The following is a 25295-nucleotide window of genomic DNA, read 5'->3' as shown; positions in this document are numbered from 1 at the left end:
AAGAGCAAGGACAGTGCTGTCCCAGATCCAAACAACAGCGTGCCAACGCTGATGACCACCATGGCCTTACAGTTGAGGGACCAGCCGAATGGAGCCACAGCGTCCTCATAGGGAGGTGAGTCCCCGTCCTGGAGAGGGATGAGTAGGGTGGATGCTTCAGACTCCAGAGAGGAAGGATTGCTGGTGTATGTGGGGACCTCTGTGGAAAGCATTGTGACACTGGATGGCACTGCTGGGGTGTGATGCCACAGATAACAACACAGGTTAAGATACAACAGACAATAAAGTATTTATCCTATCTGCACAAGGCTCACTACAGATGTATATCTTGCTAAATGCTAAAAGTCAGTCAGTCCACAAATATCTAAACAACTAATGTCCATAAAGTTTTATCCACAAATTTAGATGCCTCTCAAGATTAAGTATACTGAATTTTAAATTCAGTATACTTTATTTTAACTAATGTTTTGGTTTATGGCAAAATCCTTGTAACTTTGCTAACATTCTCATCAGCCTCACTTATACTCTGGGTCAACAACAAAAAAAAACCACTTAACTCACGTAGATACTAAGAACTAAGTTCAGATGCAGTAAGAAATTATAACTGGATTCCTTGAAGCTGTTTTATTTTTTCTCACTAGGTTTGTTGGCAGTAAGAATAATATATAAATCACAGTGAAACATACTGTACTTTTAGATGCTAAAAAACAGTTTTCCTGTCATGAAAAATACTTAGCTTGTAGGTAAAGTTTCTGCAAAATGAACAAATATGTACAAGAATCTTCACTTAATTTTCACCTTATGCAACAGCAAATTCCCTACGAATATTCTGCATCGTCTCAGTCTGACAGGCAGGGAACTGATTTTTGTCTGGATCTAGTCTCTGAAAAGATCTGGACACTCAGTTCAGAACCTCTCTCTCTGAATCAGTGGAATTACTTAAAATATAATATACATGGATACAAATTCTAAATAAAGTTGTCTCCATCTTACCTAATGCCTTTCTGTGTGTCTCCCTGTGTGACGCTGACCGCAGACTGACTGGACATCTGCTCACATTGAAGCCATTCCCCCACCACTGAGCTCACCCTCCTCCCATTGTCCTCATCCCATCACCCTCCACCCATCACCCATCATCCATCCTGCTGCATTCACTTTCATTTTAATTAAACTGAATTCCTTTTATTATTTACACTTGCTTCTCAGTGGCTAAAATCCTTTTGTATTGGTTTTATTTGAATCAGTTAGAAGCCATAAACACAGTAATGTTGGTCTGTGAGCTGGAAGTGAGAGGTGAACACGTATGCTTCATACTCAACTGGGAGCTGGGTTGAATTTCAATACATCAGTGGTGGGAGTGCTTTTGGAACTTATAGATGAGGAAGAATACCTGATTATAATGATTACAGTAACTGAGCAAACCCATTTCATTAGTTACTGCAGTGCAGGGATTCGACACCACCTGCTGGTGGATTCTATCTTTATGATGGAATTAATCTGGGGCAAATGTGTGATACCTGAACTCAGAAATATCATAGGGAAGTTAGAGCTTTCAGTACAGTAACATATCCAGAAGTCTCCATTTATCTTGAATGTTCAGCCTGATGCAAAAGGAGCATCACATGATGTAAGTACAGCCACAGTGGCACGCCAATACTGGAGCTTGACACTGAATGTTTAAAACAAATCTTTGATGTTGTCATTGTGAGTTAGATATTGAGTGGGTGGGACACAATGCTCCCTGAAAGACAAACTGTAATAATGACATGGTTTCTAAATGACAGTCATTGTTGGACATACGTGTGAATGGGTGAATGTAAAACTGTACCGTAAAGCGCTGAGTGGTCATCAAGACTAGAAAAGGGCATATAAATACAAACCATTTACAGAAGCTGATTAAACGTCTGACTGTTTAGCTGCAGTGATGAGAATAAGCGTCAAAGCATCAACACCGTCACTCTTTTGTCCCCGTCAGGATCCAGTAGATTGATTTCTCTGGTTTTCCAGTGATCTGATTGGTCAGGAGTTAATAATAATAACTTGAATTTATATAGTTTTATATAATAATCCACACAAAACAGGACAGAAATAATCAGCACTGATGACCAGTGGTGGAGGAAGTACTGAAGTTTAGTACTTAAGTACAAGTACACAGGAAAATATATACTTAAGTAAAAGTAAAAGTACTACATCAACAATCCTACTTAAGTAAAAGTAAAAAGTACTTGCTTTTAAATTTACTTTAAGTATTAAAAGTAAAAGTAGCCTACTTACGAAATGGGTTGTCTCTCAATGTCCAGGCTGTGCCATTTTGATAAAGAACGCATATATAGCTACTGGTAATACTCATGCCTCTACAGATGTCACTACTAGTAATAATTATAAGCAGTTGAATGTTTTTTCAGCAAAACAGGCAAGGTTGTAGTGCTGCTGCCAAACGCGCTGTTGCAGGTATGGCCTGCCCCTTTAAGGAACGGGCCCAGAGAGTGACGTAGTGCACCTGGGTAACTTGCGCAAGAAGTGTGTGAATACGAGAAGTGAACGACCACCTAGAGGTGATGACAGTGTTGCTCCGGTGGACAGTCAATAAATAAAGTGGCGGCGTTAAAACTAAAGAAACGTCTCCTCCTCCTTCTTCACGGAGTGGTCCGGACGGCTGCTGACCGGCCACTGTGTGTGACTGTGTGTGTGTGTGCGTATGTGTGTGTCACCCAGATGCGTGTGTGTGTGTGTGTCACCCAGATGCGGAGCTGAGTGTGCACCCTCCGTCGGCCCAGCGCAACAGAGTAGCTGATGGTTAGATAGTGATCAACTACGAACTTTAACAGGAAGAGTTGAAATGTTTGTTGGCGTGTATGTGGCTGCGTGTGCGCGTGTGTGGCTGCGTGTGCGCGTGTGGAGCGCTGGCGGAGCCGCTCCGTCAAAGCAACATTTTGGCGAAACTGTGTTCATAAAATGTAACGAGTAACGACACATATTGTAGAAATGTAGCGGAGTAAAAGTATAGATAATAGCTGCAAAATGTAACGGAGGAAAAGTAAAAAGTATGCACTATTATTTTTACTTAAGTAAAGTACAGATACGTAAAAATTTACTTAAGTACAGTAACGAAGTAAAAATACTTTGTTACATTCTTACATTCCACCACGGCTGATGACAGAGTGGAGCATTAACTAAGGCCAAAGGCCTTAGTGAACAGGTGCTGTTTGAGGAGTTTTTTGAAGATGTCCAGAGCAGCCCTGCAGATTTCGGCTGGGAGAGGGTTCCAGAGGGTGGGTCTGCGACACAGAAGGCTCTGTCTCCAAAGGTTAGCAGTTTGGTGTAGGGGATGGAGCGCAAACCTGTGTCTGAGGGCCGCAGCTTTTGGGACGGAGTGTATGGGAGGAAAAAGTCAGTTCAATATGTTGGGGCTAGCTAGGGCATGTGGGATGTGCATAATGAACAACTTTCAACGACGAGATCACCAGCCTTCCAGAGTACAGGCTTAGGGGCCATAACCATGAGCTTAGTCTAGTTACTGTTGAGTTGGAGAAGGTAAGATGACATCCATGTGTATGTCGTGCAGGCAGTTGACTAGTGACTGGGGGAGGGCTGGGTGGATGGATGAGTGCTTATATAGAACTGGGTGTCGTAAGTGTAGGAGTGGAAGCTGAGATTTAGTTGACGGATGATACGACCAAGCGGGAGCATGTACAGCCGTGGCCAAAAGTTTCAGAATGAAACAAGTATTGTTTTTCACAAAGTGTGTTGCTTCAGTGTTTTCAGATCTTTTTATCAGATGTTACTATGGTATACTGAAGTATAATTACAAGCATTTCATAAGTGTCAAATGATTTTATTGACAATTACATTAAGTTTATGCAAAGAGTCAATATTTGCAGTGTTGACTAGCCTGACGTTGTCATACTCATTATTCTAGTCAGAATATGAGTCTGAGACCGCTCCATTGGGCTGTGATTATGGGGCGTGTTTCAACTGAACCAGGAAACCAGATGCCTCTTCGCGCAATTGGATAGACCTACAACCAATCAGAGCAACGTAATATGTGACGTATGTCGAGCGACGCATAGTTGTTGTCAGTTGTGTGTTTCAGGAGTTTATTCACTCTCTAAATAAATAAATGGAAATGCCGCTCGTATATCCACCGGAGGCAAAGCCCCCAGGAAGCAGGGCTGCTCGTGAGAGCCCCGGCCGCCGGCGGCGTTAAGAAGCCCGCGACGGATCTCTCTCTCAGAGCCTCGCTACCGGCCCGGGACCGCGACCCGCCGGTCCCGAGGCTCTGAGAGAGATCCGTCGCTACCAGAACTCCACGGAGCTGCTGATCCGCCAGCTGCGCTGCAGAGCTCCGCTGTCATGGCTCTGCAGAAGAACAGCGAGGAGGAGAAACGACAGCTAATCGTTTATTTCAAGCATACACTTCCTTGTTGCTCCAACATTAACAGCGTCCCAACATGTGTGTCTTTTTGTCTCATATGTGCTGAGGAGCGTAGCCCCCCCCCCCCCACACTCTCTTTTTATTTATATGACTGCTTGTGTGGCTGCAGCATCGGGGCCAGCTGATAAATTAAACTTTTTATGAATCCCGTAGGAAGAACGGCAAAACATCTGTTCGATCTACAAATGCCTTGATCGTGTTCCTCTGTTCCTCTTTCAAAATGAATGCGCTGTCGATGTCTCTGAAACAGACTCGATGGAAGCATCGACACATCTCAGCTCATAGATATAAACACTATATATGTTTATGTCTCAGCTCTGCAGGCAGCGCTCTCTGGTGACGTGGTTGATTACGTCACTGTAGATCATTTGTCAATCATCGTATAAAGCCCGCCCTGACGATTTGATTGGATCCGATCAGCTCCTGATCGGGCATAGTTTCTCCCCAACGGAGCGACTCCAGACCGAACTTCCCGAACAACAAATGTTGTGGGCGGGGCTAAGTTCGTCTGGCACCCAGGCTAAGTGTTGACCCTTCTTTTTCAAGACCTCTGCAATTTGCCCTGGCATGCTGTCAATTAACTTCTGGGCCACATCCTGACTGATGTCAGCCCATTCTTGCATGATCAATGCTTGGACTTTGTTAGAATTTGTGGGTTTTCTGTTTGTCCACCTGCCTCTTGAGGATTGACCACAAATTCTCAATGGGATTAAGGTCTGGGGAGTTTCCTAGCCATGGACCCAAAATGTCAATGTTTTGTTCCCCAAGCCACTTGGTTATCACTTTTGCCTCATGGCAAGGTGCTCCATCATGCTGGAAAAGACATTGTTCGTCACCAAACTGTTCTTGGATGGTTGGGAGAAGTTGCTCTCGGAGGATGTTTTGGTACCATTCTGTATTCATGGCTGTGTTCTTTGGCAAAATTGTTAGTGAGCCCACTCCCTTGGCTGAGAGGCAACCCCACACATGAAGGGTCTCAGGATGCTTTACTGTTGGCACGACACAGGACTGATGTTAGCGCTCACCTTTTCTTCTCCAGACAAGCTATTTTCCGGATGCCCCAAACAATCGGAAAGGGGATTCACCAGAGAAAATTATTTTACCCCAATCCTCAGCAGTCCAATCCCTGTACCTTTGACAGAATATCAGTCTGTCACTGATGTTTTGCCTGGAGAGAAGTGGCTTCTTTGCTGCCCTTCTTGACACCAGGCCATCATCCAAATGTCTTCGCCTCACTTTGCCTGCAGATGCACTCACACCTGCCTGCTGTCATTCCTGACCAACCTCTGCACTAGTGGTGCCCCGATCCAGCAGCTGGATCAACTTTAGGAGACGGTCCTGGGGCCTCATTTATAAAAGAGTGCGTAGGATTCATACTAAAAGTGTACGTACGTACAAAATCCGGAAATGGCGTACGCAAAAGATAATTCCGATTTATAAAACTGTGCGCACGTACACCTGAACGCAATGTTCGCTTTAAAAATCACAGTCCACTTGGAAACGTTCGTACGTGGATCTGTCTCCAAATCCGCCCTCCACACGCCCACTTTCCACCATAAATGGTCAACGCAAAGCACGGCGTGAATATTAAATGATGCTGCTGACCAATGGGTTTCCACCGTCAGTCCTGACGGAGTCACCACATCAAGCGATGTGAAGAGGAAGTGAAACTTTCTGACACTGACAGCGAAGTGTTTGTTAGTGAGGTGGAGGTGAAGAGCGACTTTATGGGACAGCAGCGATGTCACTTATAAAGAAAATACACTGATACTCTGCTGCTGTTGCTGTGGATAACACACTGTGTGAGATCAGAGATCACTGAAGCCTCGCTTCCTCCTCGTTCTTTCATTCACATGCACACATCGAGCAGAACCCCGCACCGGTGTCACGGCAGTATTTATTTATTTAAAGCATCGGACCGATTCCCTCACATCAGTGGATCCTCACCTCCTCTGGGATATTATTTGGAAAGTTTCCTCATTTATTATAAGTAATCTCCAGTGCGCTCTGTGCTCTGTGCGCTCTGTGCGCTCTCTGGCTCAGTTCCGTTCACTGCAGCGATCTGATGATACAGCACAGTGTTAGAATATATTATTAAAACCTATTAATGACTCGGCACCGTAACTCTGCCGTTAAATCGAATCTGAACCTTATTTGCTTAAAGTTGTTTTATATGTTTTTAATTAAAAGGCTCATGTGGAGCAGATACGTCGCGCGAGAAAAACTGTTGGTTTTAATGTAAATTATGAATTGGATCAATAATCTGCTGCAGTTCACCACCTCACGTCTGTGTCGCCGTTTTCCCGTCTCCCCAACACGCTCGTACGGGAGGGTCTAAGTTTGCGTAGAAATACGCACATTTTCCCGTCAAGTTTGTTTTTATAAATCCCAACGTTGGCGTGAGAAGTGGCGTACGCACGTTTCAGGCCCGTTTTGTGCGTACGCAACGGTTATAAATGAGCCCCCTGGCGTTTACTGGACATCTTGGGCGCCCTGAATCCTTCTTCACAACAATTGAACCTCTCTCCTTGAAGTTCTTGATGATCCGATAAATTGTCAATTTAGCTGCACTCTTACTAACAATATCCTGGCCTCTGAAGCCCTTTTTGTGCAAAGCAAAGACAAATGCAAGTGTTTTCTTGCAGGCAACCTCGGTTAACATGGTTGATCTCCAGACTTGTCCCCGTCAACACTCTCCCCTGTGTTAACAAGAGAATCACTGACATGTCAGCTGGTGCTTCTGTGGCAGGGCTGAAATGCAGTGGAAATGTTTTTTGGGGGATTAAGTTCATTTTCGTGGCAAAGAGGGACGTTGCAATTGCAATTGATCTGATCACTCTTCATAACATTCTTGAGTATATGCAAATTGCCATTTAAAAACTGAGGCAGCAGTCTTTGTGAAAATGTATACTTGTGTCATTCTCAAAACTTTTGGCCACGGCTTTAGATGGTGAAAAGAAAGGGGTCAAGCACAGAGTGATGATGTGGTATCTCAAACTTATAGTGAACCAGCTTTGTAGGACTGAAAATTCAAAGCTAAACCGGAGGTTACCTTAAGAGTCACAGATGCTGATTTGTAGTACAGGTAAAACACTTTTTTTGTTTTGTTTGTATCATATGGTTAATCCTCTAAGGTTCCAACCGTGAACTTTTCCTTTGCTCTCTGACGAGGAACCAGGTCTGTCTCCATCCTGGAGAATCTTCACTTGTTGTGCAGTCACATTGGACCTTTTCTTCACCAAACTCATTTCCTCCTCACCCTCAGTCAACCGGCTTATTCCGTTTTTTACATTTTTGACCATTATTTTCTACACTAGTATGGTCACCTGTTTATTCCTCATGACAGAAAACTCCACTTCAATCTGATGAGCTGTTTTCAACAATCATTAAGAAGAAAAAAAAATGCAGCTGCTGGAGAAATATTTCATATTATTGTCCCATTATGGCTATAACTGAACACTGAAGTGTTAAATGCCTGTATCTACCACACTTATTTCTATATGGATGCAAACCTTCTCAGATTAAAACTTAGACCTGACAACTCTGATGTAGTAACCATTATTTTATTTCAAACTTAATGTGCTGAGGCTCAGGAGCTGAAGAACAGAAAATATGTAATGGTCCAATTCCATGTAAAGGTTTCTTGTAGAAATACTATTGTAAGTTGTATTTTAAAAATAAAATCATTTTTAGAAGTTTAAGAATTAAAATTGTATTAGTTTAAGAATAAAAACCAACATGTGCCCAGATAATCCTCAAAATGAAAACTACATCCATTAGACCCAATCTAAAAACTGATTCATAGGGCCAGCTGCTGTAACGTGCTCTGAGAAGGAACACACTTGGTTTTCCCAATTTGTTATTTTATTGTCATAGTTGTTTGCTTTTCTAACATTATTGGAACACGCTCAAGGACACTGCCTGAACGCCACGAGAAACCAAAAACTGGGTAAAAGCAAAGGGAAACATGTACACCCAAGATAAACATTTGGTTTCAAATGGGTAGGTTCTCTCAAACAATATATTTTGCAGTTCATTTCTGAAAATCAATATTATACTCCAAGTAAAAATCCTGGTCCACATCTGTTTACAGATATAACTTCTGCCATGTGTCATTTATGAAAGAAGAAAAAAAAACTAGATGAAAAATATGTAATGATGTGTAGACATGAGTGGGGGTGGGAGAGGTGGAGGGAGGTGCTAACCCAGAAATGGCATAGCTGAGCTCTCAATATGAGAAAGCCGACTCGTGTGGACTTCATCTTGGTTTGCTTTAAAAACAGGTTTTCTTTTTCAAGTTTTTTTTGTTTTCTGAAGCTGATCTTCGGCACGCAGAAAGGGGGCGTGACAGGGAGGTGTCCTCGCCGCTGACAACAGTGTGGGCGGGTATCGACCAAGCTCTGCCCATTCCCTTCTCATCAGGACTCTCAGACCTCTTCGTCCTCTTCAGTCCCGCTCAGCAACCAGCTTCAGCACCTTACCGATGGCGATGGTCTTACCTGAGAAGCAAACACATAATCACATTTCTGTTCACTAATACATTTAAATCAATAACTAATGACATTTTAAATCATTTTGTATCCCCTAAAAAGTGAAAATACCTCCAACTCACTAATCAGTTCTGACAGTTGTTAAGTGAATTGTTCACAAAATTTAGGATGAATCCGAAACCGAGTGAACATCTGTATGCCCCTGTACTGACTAAACACTGACGCCTCTGGTTCCCAACCATTTCAGATTCTGGGATTGATCATCTCATCATTTCTCTAGAGATGATGCTGAAATACAACAACAGAGTTTTTTCCATTCCCAGAACATTATTCGTTTCAACATTCAACAAATGAGACGCAGTGTTGTGTACTTCAATATTGATTGTGTTGAAGTCCCATTATCAGATAAAATACATTTTCCACTGAAGACCCATGGATTTATTTTACCAGGTTAACGCAAAAACAATCAAACCTCCTTCTGAAAGGACTTATTATGAAATGTCAATGATCATGGCTTGTATTAGAGGGCTGATTGATTGGAGATTTTCACCTTGTCTGCTGAATATGCAGAAAGAATACTGCTGCTAGCGAAGCGGGTAAAATATTGTTTATTTACCCTGTTCTACAGAGCACTACACTATAGACACACTGAGGACTCATACAAAACTCCTCAAAAGATAAGTTTGTGTGCAAGAGTGTGCGGGTAATAATAGTAATGCTGAAATTATTTCACCGTGTGTATCAGTTCTTCTTGGACATTTTCAGATAGTGTAACAATACTGATCCCCAGGATAACTATGCTCACTATGATCGTGATGCGTTCCTTCTCCAACTGTCAGTAGCAGATGCTTCTAACTAAGTCGTCTAACGGAATCATCTTTTGGCAGATAAACAGACAGCTGTTCACTGGTGTTTCACTCCAGCAGGGACTGACATGTTGTAGACAGAGATAACATATCTTAAAACAAAGCAAGACCCCAGATCAGTGTAATGTAGGGTTGGCCATCGTATGTTGCCTGTAATCAAAAATACAGGCAAAGTAGTGAATATTTTTAAATTAAGCTCTAGACAAAGTACATTACACCACAGTTAACCTGGATAGTTTCTTCAGTGTTTGCAATTTGAACACTAAACAGGGCACATTCAAATGTAAGTCCCTTTATTTTCCCTCTTGATTTATTGTTGATTTATCTAATTTAAAAAGTCGATGTGTGTATTTTTAGTATATTTACACACTGTAAGGCTTTCCAGTATGTGGGATAGATCATGGTTATTTGGTTTATGGACGTTTATATTACCATTTTGAAGAAATTAACGTTTACCACAGTGGTTTGGTGAACCTTTAGAGACTGGTATAAATCACATTAATGATAATGAGCCCAACGGTGTAAAGACGGTGCTGTTTATTATTGGTTATTAGCGTTTCCTTTCTTTCTGGAGGAAACTGAATTGGATACTTGCAGATAAACCATGGCAGCAGGAGCAGCAGCAGCAGAAGAGGAAAGGCAGCCTGTTAACACCTGATGCCAAACCAGATTTCAAACCAGCCAGATAAAGTCCAAATTTAATCCCACTCACAAGATCACCTCCAACCCCCCTGTGTGCACAAGTGCAAAGTACCTTCGTCCCGTAAGGTAAACCGTCCCATCTGAGGAAAGTCTTTAAAGGTCTCGAGGCAAATGGTTCCTGCTGTGCGAAGACGGGCAATGCAGACCTGATCCTGTTTGACGAATCGTGGTCGTGTCTTACTCTTCTCTCCTGACTTCTTGTCCACCATACAGATTAAGGCCTGCAGGGGGGCAAAGAGATCCAGGATACCATCACATTATTGACACAAGTATGATTAAATAGCACATTGAATTATTGGTAACCACAGCTACATGTGTTCTGAAATGACAGCCTTCTCAATCTACTGCATATAATGTATGAAACGACAGAAACAAACAATAAAGCTAAACTTTTGTTCAAGCACTGTTCCTCAAGAAAATTACCATCTTTAAAAGCAATGTTGGGCTGCAACCACACAAACAGGTTTTCATTTTTAAATTAAAACAATCTCCATCCAGACAAGGATTTTAACTGCGTATCAGGAAATCTTATCTATACAAATACCAGTCACATGACAGCAAAGTATTCGTTTCTGAACCTCCAGACTAAAACACAATTCATGAGTTTTCAACTGAAAAGGAGACAAGCAACATTTCCAAAAGCCTCTGTTTTAGAGGCTCATAATCTCGGAGAAGTGTGGAGTAAATGTAAATGCAGAAATTAGGCTTTTTTTGACCTATAAGTCTGCAGCCAGACACTTAGATCTTACCGTGATTTGCACTTCTTCAATGCAAGTGTGAATGTGAAGGACTGCGTTGTAACCTGGACAGATGATGGATTTGTGTTCAATGATGACAATCTGAAGAGAAAAGAAAGCATGATGAGAAGAAATCCAAAACCAACACGTTGCTTTAATGAGCACTTCACTGTACAAGCCAGCTCACAATGAACAATTGTTATGAAGTGGTCTTTACGGTGATGGACCACCAAGGTCATTGTAGCATTCTCTACATTTGTCTTTTAGTGACTTCAACAGGATTAACAGAACAATCATTGCATGAGCAGGATTTAATGAAACCTCAACTACAAACTCACAACGCATAGGATGAACTTCTCAGTGAAGAGACAAATTGTTCCCCAGTTGAATTGTTGAAATAAATTGCTCATATTCATAGATTCCAGGTAGATGTAATTCTTAGAGTGAACAACATGCTGAATAGCTCGACAAGGATTTATCTGTTTTCATTTGGTTCAGGATGTTAGAAATTAATAAATACAGAAGGTTGTGATGAGCCCTCAAGGTTACATGGCCACACTCAATGAGCCATTAGCTGTACTCGCACCCAAATGCACATTTGGCTATACAGGTGAAGAGAAAAGTCCTCAGATGAAATTGCCTTAGAAGCTTTTTAGACCCTATACCTTCGCTTAACCTATATACCTTGAAAATATTTGATAAAAAAGTAGGACATATATATATATATACAACCTATTTTTTTATCTAATATTTTTCACTTCTACATGACATGCACCTAAGCCACAGATTGAACCCTCCATTTGTTAGTGAGTAAATCTGAGTCATGGAGATCTAATCTGCCCTTGGATATGCTGTGTGACATGGTTTGTTGGTTACTCCTTTATTTTCCTGTTACAGTAAAATATAAGAGCACTGGGAAATCTTGTGCACATTACTTAGGGCAGCAATATATCTCTTGATTACTTGTAAATAATACATTGTGTCTGTACAATTTCCAAACATTGTGAAATAATTTTCCACAGCCCACAGTGATACTCAAAGAGATTCTTTAATTTATATTTGAAAGCCTGGATCATGGTTATATTAGTAGCATTTTAGCATGAACAATTATGTAACATAAATTTGTTATCAAAATAGGTGCAGATTACTTTTCTGTCAATGAGCGAATTGATTAATCTCGTAATTATTGCCAATTAAGTGTGGATCAGTGAGAGCGTAGCTGCTATGTAGACTGACCTGGGCGTCAAAGGTGCGCCCTGAGTGGCAGAGGTTCTCAGCATTACATAGGATAAAGCCTGGCAGGATCTCCTCCTCCTCAATGCCCTTCAGCCTCAGCTTGAGGTTTTCCCCTGGATCAGCATCGTCTGTTTCCACATCATCCGACAGGAGACTCAATACCTCCACAACATGCTGCAGGAGCAGAGACAACAGATGTAGATACATGGGATAAGACATCAAGATAATTTCTTTAATCAGAGCAGAAAGAGCACAGGTTTAGTAGAGAACAACCAGACAGACTAATCCCTTCATTGCAGTGTGCAAGCATTATTTGCAGAAACAGTGACGACAGACCAATGTTCTCACTCAACATGTGTGGAGAGTAGACCAGAAAAAAAACCTAGTAGCCAATTATTGCATGCAGTATTTGGTATCAGCTATTTTATCGTGAAAAAAGTAACTTGTGACTGTAACCAATTACTTATTTTCGGTAACTTTCACAACACTGGTTGTCAGCAATTACATTAACTCAGTAGTAGTTTAATATTGTGGTCCAAAATTAGTGGACATTCACTGTGCATTTAGTAACAATTGGATCAATTTTATCTGTCAGTATGAGTTATTTTCCTTCTGATGATTTCTATAAAGTTTCCGTTAACACTCTTCCAGCAGATGGAAGAAAAGGATTGTGGTATATCTTACCCTGTTTGGCATCATGACGAGGTGCTGTGCTTTACTGATGCAGCCTGACTCTAGTTTGCCCAGAATGACTGTGCCCATGTCCTGGTGAGACAGAATGACAACGAGCAGGTGAGAGGAAAAATCGATAACATGGTTACACTTCCGGTTACAGTTGACATTTCCATTGCAAATAAATCTAATTTTGCTTCATGTCTGAACCTTAGTAGAACATCATGGTAGGAAACTACTGAAGTCAATGAACATACTTCACTCACTGTGAAGTATGTTCTGTGGGTGCAATAGTTCATAACACCTATACCCAGGCATTTAAATCCTTTTTAACCACTGGTTTCAGAATCTACAGTTAACCAGATATCTACTCATTTTAATGCAGACTTTCATTTAGACAACACTGCAACTACATAGGGGGCAACTACACATTCTTACCTTGTATTTGTCTACAATAGGCAATCTGATGGGGCCATCGCTGGATCTTTTCAAAAGTGGCAAACTGTCCAAGTGTGGAATGAATGGTAGACCTCTGCAATGACATATAAAATTATAAATATGGACAGCTGTTAGTGGGAAGTGTGGTAAGAGAATTGGTTTTACTATACAGTTCTCACAGTGGCAGCAGTGACATGCTGCGGATCAAGCAAAGAGACTCACGTGTACCAGGAGCACATATCAGTGGGCTCCTTCAGGTTGGCTCCTGTCAGCCCGGAGCACGGCATGAAGTGAATGTCTTTCTTAGGGTTGAAGCCCACCTTCTTCAAAAATGGCACCAGTTTCTCTTTACACTCTTCATACCTGAGGGTACAGACAACAGGGGAGACATCAACATCACTGGAGATAGCACCAACATTCAGGGTTAACACAATCTTATCTAACTCACAATCATCCAATATTCAAAGGCCAAAATAAAGTTTTAGGACAGCGTTATTATCTAATGGGAGACACTGTAAACCAGTTCCTTTGTGTCCCGATAAGGCCAACTGGTGGTTACGGCAGCAGTGAGGCTACAATGATTCATGTGCGATAAATACAATTTCTCCTCACCTGTCAAGGCTCCAGTTGACCGTAGGGTCATCCATTTTATTCACAAGAACTATCAGGTGCTTAACGCCAGCCGTTTTGGCCAGCATGGCATGCTCCCTTGTTTGGCCACCTTTCTCAAAACCAGTTTCAAACTCCCCTTTCCTGGCAGAGATCACCTGAAGTAGAGCACATTCATTCAGACTGATTCACTTTAAGACATATCATTTTCAAAGACGTGGTTCTCTGCTGTTGAAAAAACGTGTGTCAGAGAAAAGGTCATATTGGAAAAACAGAAAAGCATGTTCCTTAACAAGTACAGATGTTATAGGTTACACAAAGAAAACGGTTTGTGGATATTCAGTTTAATGGTAAAAAAGAAAGTGCTTCTCATGCTTTTTGTTCACAGGAACCATTAACTCTATCTGCATTTCCTCTCCTTTTCCTCCCAACTTCTAGTTTTTATTCTTGGGCTGTGTGTGTGAGAAAGTATTAATATAGAGAAAGTCCAGTATTGATGCTGAATGATGTTTGAGCTCACATGACACTGCTGTTATTGGTATAAATATGATGGAATTACTTTCTAACATCAGTTATGGAGCTGAGTTGGCATTGTGAGAGCGAACTTTATAGTTCAAGTGATACGATAACAGATTTTTGCACCAGATACTACTATTGTAGTTTGGGACAAATGGCCAATAATTATCTTCAACATAAAACTACACTGATGCAGATCCCATACAAATTTTTACAGAACATGGACACAGAAACACGACCAATATCTCTGTAATAACACCTCTTGTTACTTATGGTCTCAAATACACCAGTAACTGTGTGTCAAAATTGTAACCATCAGCCTGGCTGACTTGTCAACTCTTGTCAAATTTTGTCCTTTAAGGAGCTTTGTGCTAGTTAATTCATGAACATTTTTTGTTTCTACGGCTACAAGTTAAAGGTCCCCTCGTATGCCCATTTTACCACAGTTGATATGGTTCCTTGGGGTCTTAATGAAATGTCTGTAACATTTTTTGGTCAAAATACCACAAGGATCATTTAAAACAACAGCCTTTTTACCCTGTCTAAAACAGCCCTCTTAAGATTGACCTCTTTTGAGTTCCCCCCCCCCCTCTCTCACCGCCCCGCCCCCCCCTGTCAATCACACACACACACACATCCACTTTCACGTCTTAAATCTCTCCTTAGCATATGTAAGGTTGTTAAAATAATTTTAAGTCACTGTCCTGCACATATTTCTGTATTTGTTTGTTGTGTTTCTTCATTGAAGCTACAATTTTAAAACTACTACACCCTCTGATAAGGATGTACATTTATTGAAATACATGCATTAGATATGTGTGTATACAGTATATAATTGTATCTGAGCGCTCGCACACACACACACACACACAGACACACGCACACACAGACACACGCACACACACAGATAGACACAGACACACAGGCAAAGGGATGTGGGGGCTAGCTTTGGAAGCTAACACTGCTGCAACTTCTGCGGCGAAATGCACTTAAAACCCCGGTATGAGTCTATTTTAAAGCGAGCGACGGAGGCGGCAGCGAGCTGCTGGTGACCGGCACCGGTTCATGCAGCTCGGGCTGCTTGGAGCAAATCTGTAAGAGCCACAAAAGTTATAATGTGCAGCTCTCTGCCCCCCTCCTCCTCCTCCTCCTCCTCCGCTTAGCCACCCTGGCGCTGAGCGAGCCCACCGGCACCGGTACAATGCAACCGGAGACCGGGGGGGGGTCCTTGAACACGTTCCGGTGCTAGTTTCTAACAAAGACAGACACACACAGAAGCTACGAGTCGGGTTAGCCTCCGAGTGCATTGTTTTCTATGAAAACGTGCTGCATGCCCGGGACGCCACAAACATACACACACACAAGCTAGACTCCGAGAGCTAACAGCAGCACCTCCGAGGATCCCTCAACGGGACGTCCCGGAGCCCTCACCGGGACGTCCCCGGAGCTAACAGCGGCACCTCCGAGGATCCCTCACTGGGACGTCCCCGGAGCTAACAGCGGCACCTCCAAGGATCCCTCACCGGGACGTCCCGGAGCCCTCACCGGGACGTCCCCGGAGCTAACAGCGGCACCTCCAAGGAGCCCTCACCGGGACGTCCCGGACCCGACAGCGCACGGAGGTGCCGGTGCCGCAGCTAACGCTAGGCTAGCGTTAGCGTCGCTAGCAGCAAGCTGTTTTGTATTCATACATGCTGCTTCCACCGGGGCAAAACACACACACAGAAGCCAGCGTTAGCTGCTGCTGCTAACAACAACAAAGTCACATGCAGTTGAGGCAGCATAACCACAGCATCAACACAGTGAAGCAGCTCCGAGCTCCTACCTGGAAAAAACACCAACAGCTCACGCTCTCGCCTCCCGGGCTCCAGGCTACGGGCTATGGGCTACGCGGTGGCTCTCGGTGGTCGAATTCGTTTCATGCTGCTAGATAGCTTATCCAAGTGTTTACAAGGCTCGCAAGAATGCAATCGCGGCGCAAACCGATGGACGGTCAATAAAGTGGGTGGTTCTTAAATCTATTGTGGTTCCATCGATTGGTGGGTCGAGTGTTGGTGGGGGTCTCTGCGCTGACGTAAAACTGCCAATGACGTAAAGATTGCCCATAACCCCATTGGACGCTCGCTAGCGCATACTTCCTGACATAGAGAAACCACACCAGATAGCGGGAGTTGTGTTTTTCCACAGTTTTTGGGACGGTAGAAATGCCAGATACCCAAATTAACGTGTAGAAGCACTACAAAAGTGGAATTTTCATACGATGGGACCTTTAAGTGTTGAACTGGTGTTCCACTGTAAATCAACAATTTAACATGGCTATTTATATGGTAAACTCACCAGAACAGCCAGGTCTGCTTGTGATGCACCTCCTATCATGTTAGGCACAAAGCTTTTGTGGCCAGGAGCATCTAGGATAGTAAAGTGCTTTTTGTCCGTCTCAAAGTATGCTCGGCCCACCTCAACCGTCTTTCCTTTGTCTCGCTCTTCTTGATTGGTGTCCAAAGCCCAGGACAAATACCTGAGACAGAAAAAAAATTCAGTCTATTGTCTCTGGTCATTCATGGGAAATACACAGACACAAACAGTCCCTGGCAAAAATCAACAACAAATCTCACAGATTTAGTGTTTGGCCATCATACATTTATAATAACTTTATATATGCAGCACTTTTCTTAAACCATAGTTACAATGAACAAAACTATTTTCAATTAAATGTATACATTTAGTATAATACAATAATACATCCACTCACCAGGTTTCACGGTTCTTTTCCTTGGCTTCTCTCTCGTACTTTTCTAAGGTTCTTTTTTCTACCATGCCTGTTAGATACCTGTTAGGGAGGATGGGGGAATGCATATCAGCAGGTCAAAGGTCTGATGCAGATAATATCACCTCTCTCAGGAGAAAATTCAGAGAGCACAAAAACACTCACATGATTTGTCCGCCAATGGTGGACTTGCCAGCATCTGGAGAGGAAGCACACAGAGATTGTATTTTAGCCAGAAACACAACATCACTGTGTGCCTCCAGATAAGCAGGGGGGGTACTGATTGCCTTGAGCAGCCAGTCAAAACACGACTGATCATAAAGACTAAAGCTAAAGGTAGCTTGTATCCTAGTTTATGTTCGGTGTCAGATACAGACTGGGGAAGTCAATCAAACATATTGGTAGATATTTAGTAACAATATATAGATCACCAGTCTTCTTTCATTTTTTAGGTCACAATATTCCACACTTATTTTAATTTGTGTTATCAACATCCATTTTGAGTACACAGCTACATATGCATTTCTTTAAAATCACTCCTGTAAACACTCCACAATCCACTCTCTGAACTACAATAGACAGATGATTGCACTCACCTACGTGTCCGATGAATACAACATTGATGTGTTCCCTTTTGGGGGCGTCTGGTTGTGTAGGTGGAGCCTTGGGAACTAGCATTTCCTCTTCCTCCTCCGTCATCTCTGGAGCCATCTCCTCTGTTGTAGCTGCCACTGCTGGTCCCCGGTCGCCGCCTCCTGGCTCTTCATCATTTGGCTCTGCTTCTTTTTGGTCCCATCGCTCCTCTATGGTCATCTTTGAGTCACCGTTCTCCACTGGAGCTGCACAATCACAAACACCGGCACACATTATTTACCACTTTTGCCTTCATATTTTACATACAATACAACAACTTAACTGGGTTCAAATATGCAAAGGGTTTATTATATTTTCATCCCTCTTAATAACCACGACCCAGCATTAAAGTGTGTGACTATGCATATGCATATTTTCTTTGAGAGTGCATGATGTGCAGTTTGTTTGGGTGCCTTTCTGGCACTGGTACTGCATTAGCCAATGAAGTTGAAAGTAGAACTTAGTTTTTCTATCCTAGCTAATCGGACTCTTCCTATCCTCACTGTCCCTGGCAAGACGTTTATCAGCTGTGCACGTGCAAAGTGCAGATGATTGAATATCTGATGCAATTCATTCAGCATTCCAGTTTGGTTTCAAAGATTAAGCGGCCTATGGCTGAATATTTTAAAGTACAGTGACAAACTCAGTGCTGTACGCCTAAATAGAAGCCAGGCTTCCAGAGAAAACTCCATCACATGAATCCTAAAGACGCTTTCAATAAGCTTCATCATAAACATTAGTTACTGAAAGGACGCCACAACAAAAAATATGTAGAAAGTTAATTTAAAAATGCATGCAATAGGGATGGGCTTTCGATTAAATTGTCTTAATCGATCGTCGGGAGAGTTAATGACGAATTTTCGATTAATCATTAATATTTTTATATTAAAATTCACTATTTATAGGCTGTTAAAATGCAGTGAAAATAGAAAAAACACAGCGTGTTTCCTCATTGAGGTCTTTATTACAAGATGAACAACTCTTGTGGCAGTTAAACGGGTTCAATGGTAACACTTGTAAATAAGCGCTGCTGTCCTCTTCAGCCCCGCTGAGCGAGCAGCTAGCCGCTGAGAGCTAGCTGGACTCCGCGGCCCTCGACCTCTTACTCTGGTTGTTGTCACGTCCTCACTACCGGAACCCATCTACCAGACCCGGCCCTGTCCGGGTCCGAAAAGGCTAGCGTCCGGGGCTAGCTTCGGCGGCTAGCTGCGGAGCTCGGCTTCATGTCCGCACACGGACCCTCAGTCTACGGGGAAGGGAACCCGGAGAGACCCGGGTCTGGGTGAGGTTCCGGGATTGATGACGTGACAACAACCGGACTGAGAGGTCGAGAACCGTCAAATCCATCTAGCTCTCAGCAGCCAGCCGCCGCTCCCCCAGCGGGGCTTGTCGAGTAGAACTCCGGACTGCTTCCTACAGCTGCTAACGTCATCACTGTGCTGCGTTCAGGCAACTCGGGTATTCTGACCTCCTACTCATGCGCTCATGGAGACGTATAGCTTCGCAGTGTTGGCAGTGAACGCAACAGAATTTCGTCGAAGACAAAATAATGTCATCGACGAAATTCTTAATGATCAATTAATCGATCGTCGATTAATTATGCCCATCCCTAGCATACAAGTTACATATTTAAAAGGTTGAAACACCTGATGACACTATGGTACACACTTACTCAAGGTATGTCCCGAACATCAACTGGTGGTAGGCAGAAATTAGAGCGGTAGAATATACAAGGGATATTCTACATCTTGTCCTATATTCCAAAATATGTATCTGGTTGTATTTTATGTTTATTTATTTATGGTTTTACAGTAAAATATCAAGCCTCAAAGTTGTCCCTATGAAGCATAGTTCTACCACAGCAGCAATGAACACTTAGTACTGAAGGAGACAACATGGAAAACAATGACAGCACTCTGACAGAAGGCCTCCTACACGGCTTAGCAGCACTGCCGAGAACAGGTTTTGGTTCAGACTGCAGAAAATATCACCTACCCAAAGCTGGGAGCTTGGGAAGGCTTTGTTGGAAGATGCGCAATTCTTTGTAGTGTGTAATTCAGACAGAGCCATGTTTGAATTACTAGGTATGTGCGCACTGTAGTCACCAAGAGCCTTTAGACTACTTTGATTTGATCACTTTAGAGTTAGCTGTGCCTGATCTTTCTTTTACTGAACACAGACACTGGGCTGCAACAGTTCATGTTTTCTGTTTGGTAGAAAATGTGCTGTCAGAGAGTGGCAGCTCACTGGTCCACACTAAAATCTTATAAGGTAAAATCTTATAAAGAGCCTTTGGTTGAATTTTTAAGATTGTTGTCCTGCTAAATAATGAGAGGTTTTCCATTGAGTTTTGATGCATTTGAGCGAATCTGAGCACAAAATGCTACAGTTTACCTCTGCTTTCATCCTGCTGCAATCCCAGTGTGCCGGTTCCATTGGGGCCACAACTATTAACATGTTTGACAGATGCAGCGGTGATAACCATGGGTCATTAACTCTTCCTCTTCTAATCCATACCCTCCTTTTTCCATAATTTTGATGGAGGTTGATTTTCTCGCATCAGTCCTAAAAACTTTGCTCAGAACATCACTGGTTTCCATTATTGTGTTTTTTGTTAACTGCAGCATTGATCCTGTTTGTGGGCTTTAGTCTATGTCTTGTGGTTAATCCTCTGGGATTCTGGAGATGAACTTTTCTCATGATCACAGACGAGGAAGTCCTCTCAACTTGCTGCAGTCAAACAGTACTTTATCTTCACCACACAATGATTTTCTGCTCACTCACAAGACTTGTGCTCCAAAAATTAAGTTATTAGGCTCCTTCAGAAACGCTTGGTGGAACTGTGTCCAATTACTTTTGAACAACTGCAAATTTGGCAGTGTTATATCTATTATCTTATTTCAAATTGAATGTGCAGAATACCAGGGGCTTAACAACAAAAATATGTAACAGACCAAATACTTAATGACTTTCTATCAAGCCATTAAAGAAAATTGGATTGTGATTTCTATGGCTGATCCAAAGCTTTGAAGCTTTAGCTGTTGCCATGGCAATCAATGTCCCATTCCTAGCCTTTACCCTTCAAATTGGGGACACAGCTTTGATCAATTGGAAAAGCTGTCCCTAGTTAACAGGTTTTCAGTCTGGCAACCCATGGCTGCCAGAATCAATGAACGTTCTACAGAGCAACTTCAGGGTCTTCACTGGGGCTGCACAATTTCCTAAATTGGAACAAAACTGATGAGACGCAATTCATTCAAATGCTAAGAACCAACTTAGAAATAAACCAGATTCAGATTCATAGGTAGCACATGACAGACACAAACACAACTGCCATTGATGATGCATCATTGGTGATGTGTGTGCATGGGAAAGTTTGAGCTGTAAAGTGGTTGTTAAAAAAAGAGCTTCTCCTGTTTAACATTTACAATATTTCTTTAAAAAGTTTAACATTAGAAAAAAATATCAAAAGATTAAAACCTTCATGAAGCAGAATTGTTTTTGTTTCCCCATAACATTGATTATCTCACAAAATGTCATGTGCTGACCTGCAGGTGTAATATTACTCTCCTAAATTTACACTGATGTAAGTAATATGATTGTAATGTACATAATGTAATGTTTTTAATGTTACAGTCCACTTATGTCTGCACATATATTACAGGCATCACAAACCTTTTGTGAATCAACCAGACGTCTGCTTCCTCCATCACATAGAGGCTTTTTTTTTTAATCCAACATCCATGTGTGGGTTGATCACTCCAAGTCTTTTACGGATTGCAGATATTTAGGAATGACCAAGGTATTACTACAGTGAGGTGTTGGGACTTTTTACCAGCCGATACATGCAACCTTTGCATTGCACTCTACGCACTGTGTGCATAGTCAACAAACTCTACGACCCAGACAAGGTGGCCACACCTCAACTGTAGTGGTCGTCAGCTGTAAACCACATATCTGTGCTTCCTTTTGTATTCAAATGTTTCAACATAACAAGTGTCAAACCCAGCCTACAGCCATTTGTCCTGGTATTTCTATTTAAATAAATGACCAAATAAGTTGCAGCTAGCAGAATTGCTGTATGTATTGCTACACTTGATGACAAATGTTCATGTATTGTTATTACTGTTTAATATTTTACTGTTGGGTGAACACAATATATCTTAGAGTAAGAATTATAACCATAGCTCATAATCTCATTTGACCAGTTCACAACTCAGCTGAACGTTGTGTTTATTGTAGTGCTATCTCCCACTGAAATAATGCCATGTCTGTTTCAAGTGAAAATTAAACACTGTCCCTGTGTATGTGACAGAGCAACACTCACACAACCTGAGACTAAACAGAAGACAGACTGTACTGATCTATAACAAAATTCACTATTAAGTTAGTTTGTGGCCACACACAGCAAACTCAGTTTTAGGAGGCACCCTGTGGCATAGGTAGATGCACAAAGCCAAAACTACAAGTCAACACAGTGAGCTTCAGCAACCCCTGATGTGAGAGCCACTTTGTTCATCTTCTCTGTTCAGTGTGAGCCTGCACGAGTCGGGACAATGAGGTGAGCAGTAACAGCATGTGTGTGTGATCCATGGCATAGAGAGAACACAGCTAGAACACAGACTACATACATACCAGGGCTTTCCGACACCTCCATGGTGGATATTTTCTCCACAGCAACTGGAAAAGAGAATGGCTGAGTTTAACTTAATTTGCATTAAGTCTAACCATTTGCTCAAACATGCTCATTTCTGCATAAATTAAGTGGGAATTAAAAAAAACCGACTACTGAAACAAATCTAAAAGTCTATTTTCTTTATGTCTAATAAGATGGTGTCCCTCTTCAGATGCTACTTTAAGTCAATAATTTAGAGATTGTATGGAAACACCAGTCTGTTACACATGTCCAGGACTTCTCTACACTGTGGGGCACTAAGTTCCATGAGGAGATACTGTCCATGCGCAGAGTTTGTAAGAACAGTGATGGAAACTCTGATAACCAGCGGTGTGCTGAATAAGAGCAGCACAGTTTTAGTGGATCAGTGAATATAGGACCAGCTACTGTAAAACGATAATAGTTTATAAAAGGTGACAAAGCAGCCAACCTCGTCCACCCTCACCCGCAGTCGGATGACTCGCTCCACTCTTGACCAACAGTGCGTCAGAACATCCACGTCACGCACTGACGTCCCCTTTAATTTCCACCAAACTCAGGGTAAACTTGAATCACCGGGTTGTGTTCGTTTGTTTATAGGCGACCACATGGATGTTTGCAGTATATCATTTCATTGACTGTTAGGGGGAAACAATAGTTCTACATTATGACCCACAACCTGAGCACCGTGCATAGGAGACCGCACTACCAACGAACATGCTAGGTGGCTACCGGTTCTATCAAGCTAATGCCGGCTGTGTTGACTTTTTGCACAGTTATGACAGTGCTCAACAAGACAAAATAATACCAGCCTATTCCAGAAATATTAAGTAACATAAGCTGGAGGTGCAGGTTCTAGTAAGAGAAAAACAGCATCGGACACACTGAGCCAATTACTGCTACAGGAAACATCAGCTAGCAGCTAGTTTGTCGAGCTTCAAGGAACGCGTGTCTGTAAAGTAGCTAGTAAGCTAGCAAGTACCCAGCCCAAGCGGCACTTAGCGGCTAGCTAGCTCCTAGCTAGCGAAGCCCCCCAACGTGACTGAAACTTACCAGCGGAATCGAGATTTTCCGAGTGATCTTTCACGGTGAATGTCGGGACAAATGCGGCGGCATTTATATTGGGCACAAACGGCTTCGCATTCACATTTAGATTTGTGAGGGCTTCTTGAAGTTGTCTCTCGATCGTGGCCTCCACATCGTCCTCTTGTTCCCAGGAATCAGGGGCAGTGTCTCTCGGGTCCATCGTGGGTCTTGGATTTTCACTTCTCTGTGAGATTTGAGTGCCGCAGTTGAGGGTGTACGTTGGTGTCCGACCGGAACCCGTCGCTAAGCCTAAACCTCGGAGTGATCGAGAGCCTCAAACCCTCACTGTGATGTTCACTAGTGATGTGTCCTTCTGTGTCGAGGCTTCGAAGCGTGTGTCGCGTAATCCACGAAGATTTTTGCGAAGCGCGTATCGAGGCTTGTCTTGATGACGTGTATTGTGACGTTCAAATCCACGCGAGCCGGCCGTACCACGTGACTGAGTCAGGAAATGGTTAGCGGGTTTGGCGTGCGAATAGAACTATAATGGGCAGCGAAACGCAATGGACCCCCCCCCCCCCTCACATTTTGTGGACTTGGGACTTTATTGCGCGTTTGTTTTCAAAAAAAGAATAAAGAACCCCCCTGAAACCTAGCACTGTGGAAAAGTTGTTATTTTTAAATAAAAATTAATAAAACGTTGTTACAATTAACACATTCACATCACAACCTTCTCCCCAATTTGTTTCTACTTTTCTCTTTGACCCTGCCATTGTATCATAAAGTTAGACACCATATTAATACGTTCATAATGTATGTATTGGCATCACAAACACCATCATTCATTTACTCAATTCAAAGCTTCACACACCAAAGCCATGGTGTCATTATAATCACTCTGCCTGTTTTACAGTTATTGTCCACTTGATGGCACAGTAGCGCAAATTAAGCACCATGTAGCTTCGGCCCATGAGTAAACCAATTGGATGGAAAGCGTCAATGCTGCATGAAGCTTCATCTCGCCATCATTAATTCTTGATTGGTCTCAGGTGAAGCGGGGCCACCGGGTTCTATCGCCACGGGACCAGAGAGGATCTTTGACTCAGCACTCCCACGGTCCGCATGAGCTAATGCGCCCCGTCAGTAGACGTGCTCGCTGCGCTGACCTCTGGGATATGAAGTCCAATTCAAAAGTGGAGATCTGTTGCTTTGGACGAGCTTTGGGGCAGGAAAACTACAACTCCCTACGACTGGTGGATAGTGCTTTACAGCAGTAGTTTGTGACCTTTCAGGAACTGCAGATTCCATTCGGGTTTTATAGCAAATGGAGAACGACTTTCTTATGTTTATTGATGCAACTCAATTCACTCACTATTACAGTTTGATCTATGCGTCGTTGAAAACGTGCATTATATTTAGCGACCACTTTTTAAATCTTATTTGGGGTTTGCAAAATCCATCTGACAAGTATGAGAATTTGTTTCAAAACAATGTCAGTCTGACAGATGGAACAG

At 42.5% G+C, this 25295-nt stretch overlaps 1 protein-coding gene across 1 annotated transcript; it reads right to left on the bottom strand.

The window, feature by feature from the left end:
* Positions 1–8281: 8281 nt before the first annotated feature.
* Positions 8282–24231, bottom strand: gspt1l (G1 to S phase transition 1, like). The gene is made up of 14 exons (XM_061090248.1): positions 23809–24231; positions 22737–22781; positions 18065–18307; positions 17634–17667; positions 17454–17531; positions 17039–17219; positions 14189–14343; positions 13799–13939; positions 13577–13670; positions 13151–13231; positions 12467–12640; positions 11243–11332; positions 10546–10714; positions 8282–8934 (listed from the first exon to the last, which is right to left on the bottom strand). The coding sequence occupies exons 1-14, from the start codon at positions 23999–24001 to the stop codon at positions 8882–8884; spliced, it is 1731 nt and encodes a 576-aa protein (XP_060946231.1). The 5' UTR covers positions 24002–24231; the 3' UTR covers positions 8282–8881.
* Between the last annotated feature and the right edge of the window lie 1064 nt (positions 24232–25295).

The sequence above is a fragment of the Limanda limanda genome, chromosome 17 (genome assembly GCF_963576545.1).
Source record: "Limanda limanda chromosome 17, fLimLim1.1, whole genome shotgun sequence".
NCBI classification, from domain to species: domain Eukaryota; kingdom Metazoa; phylum Chordata; class Actinopteri; order Pleuronectiformes; family Pleuronectidae; genus Limanda; species Limanda limanda.
Note: the sequence above shows the minus strand (reverse complement) of the source record. Positions and strands in the feature narration are given on the sequence as shown.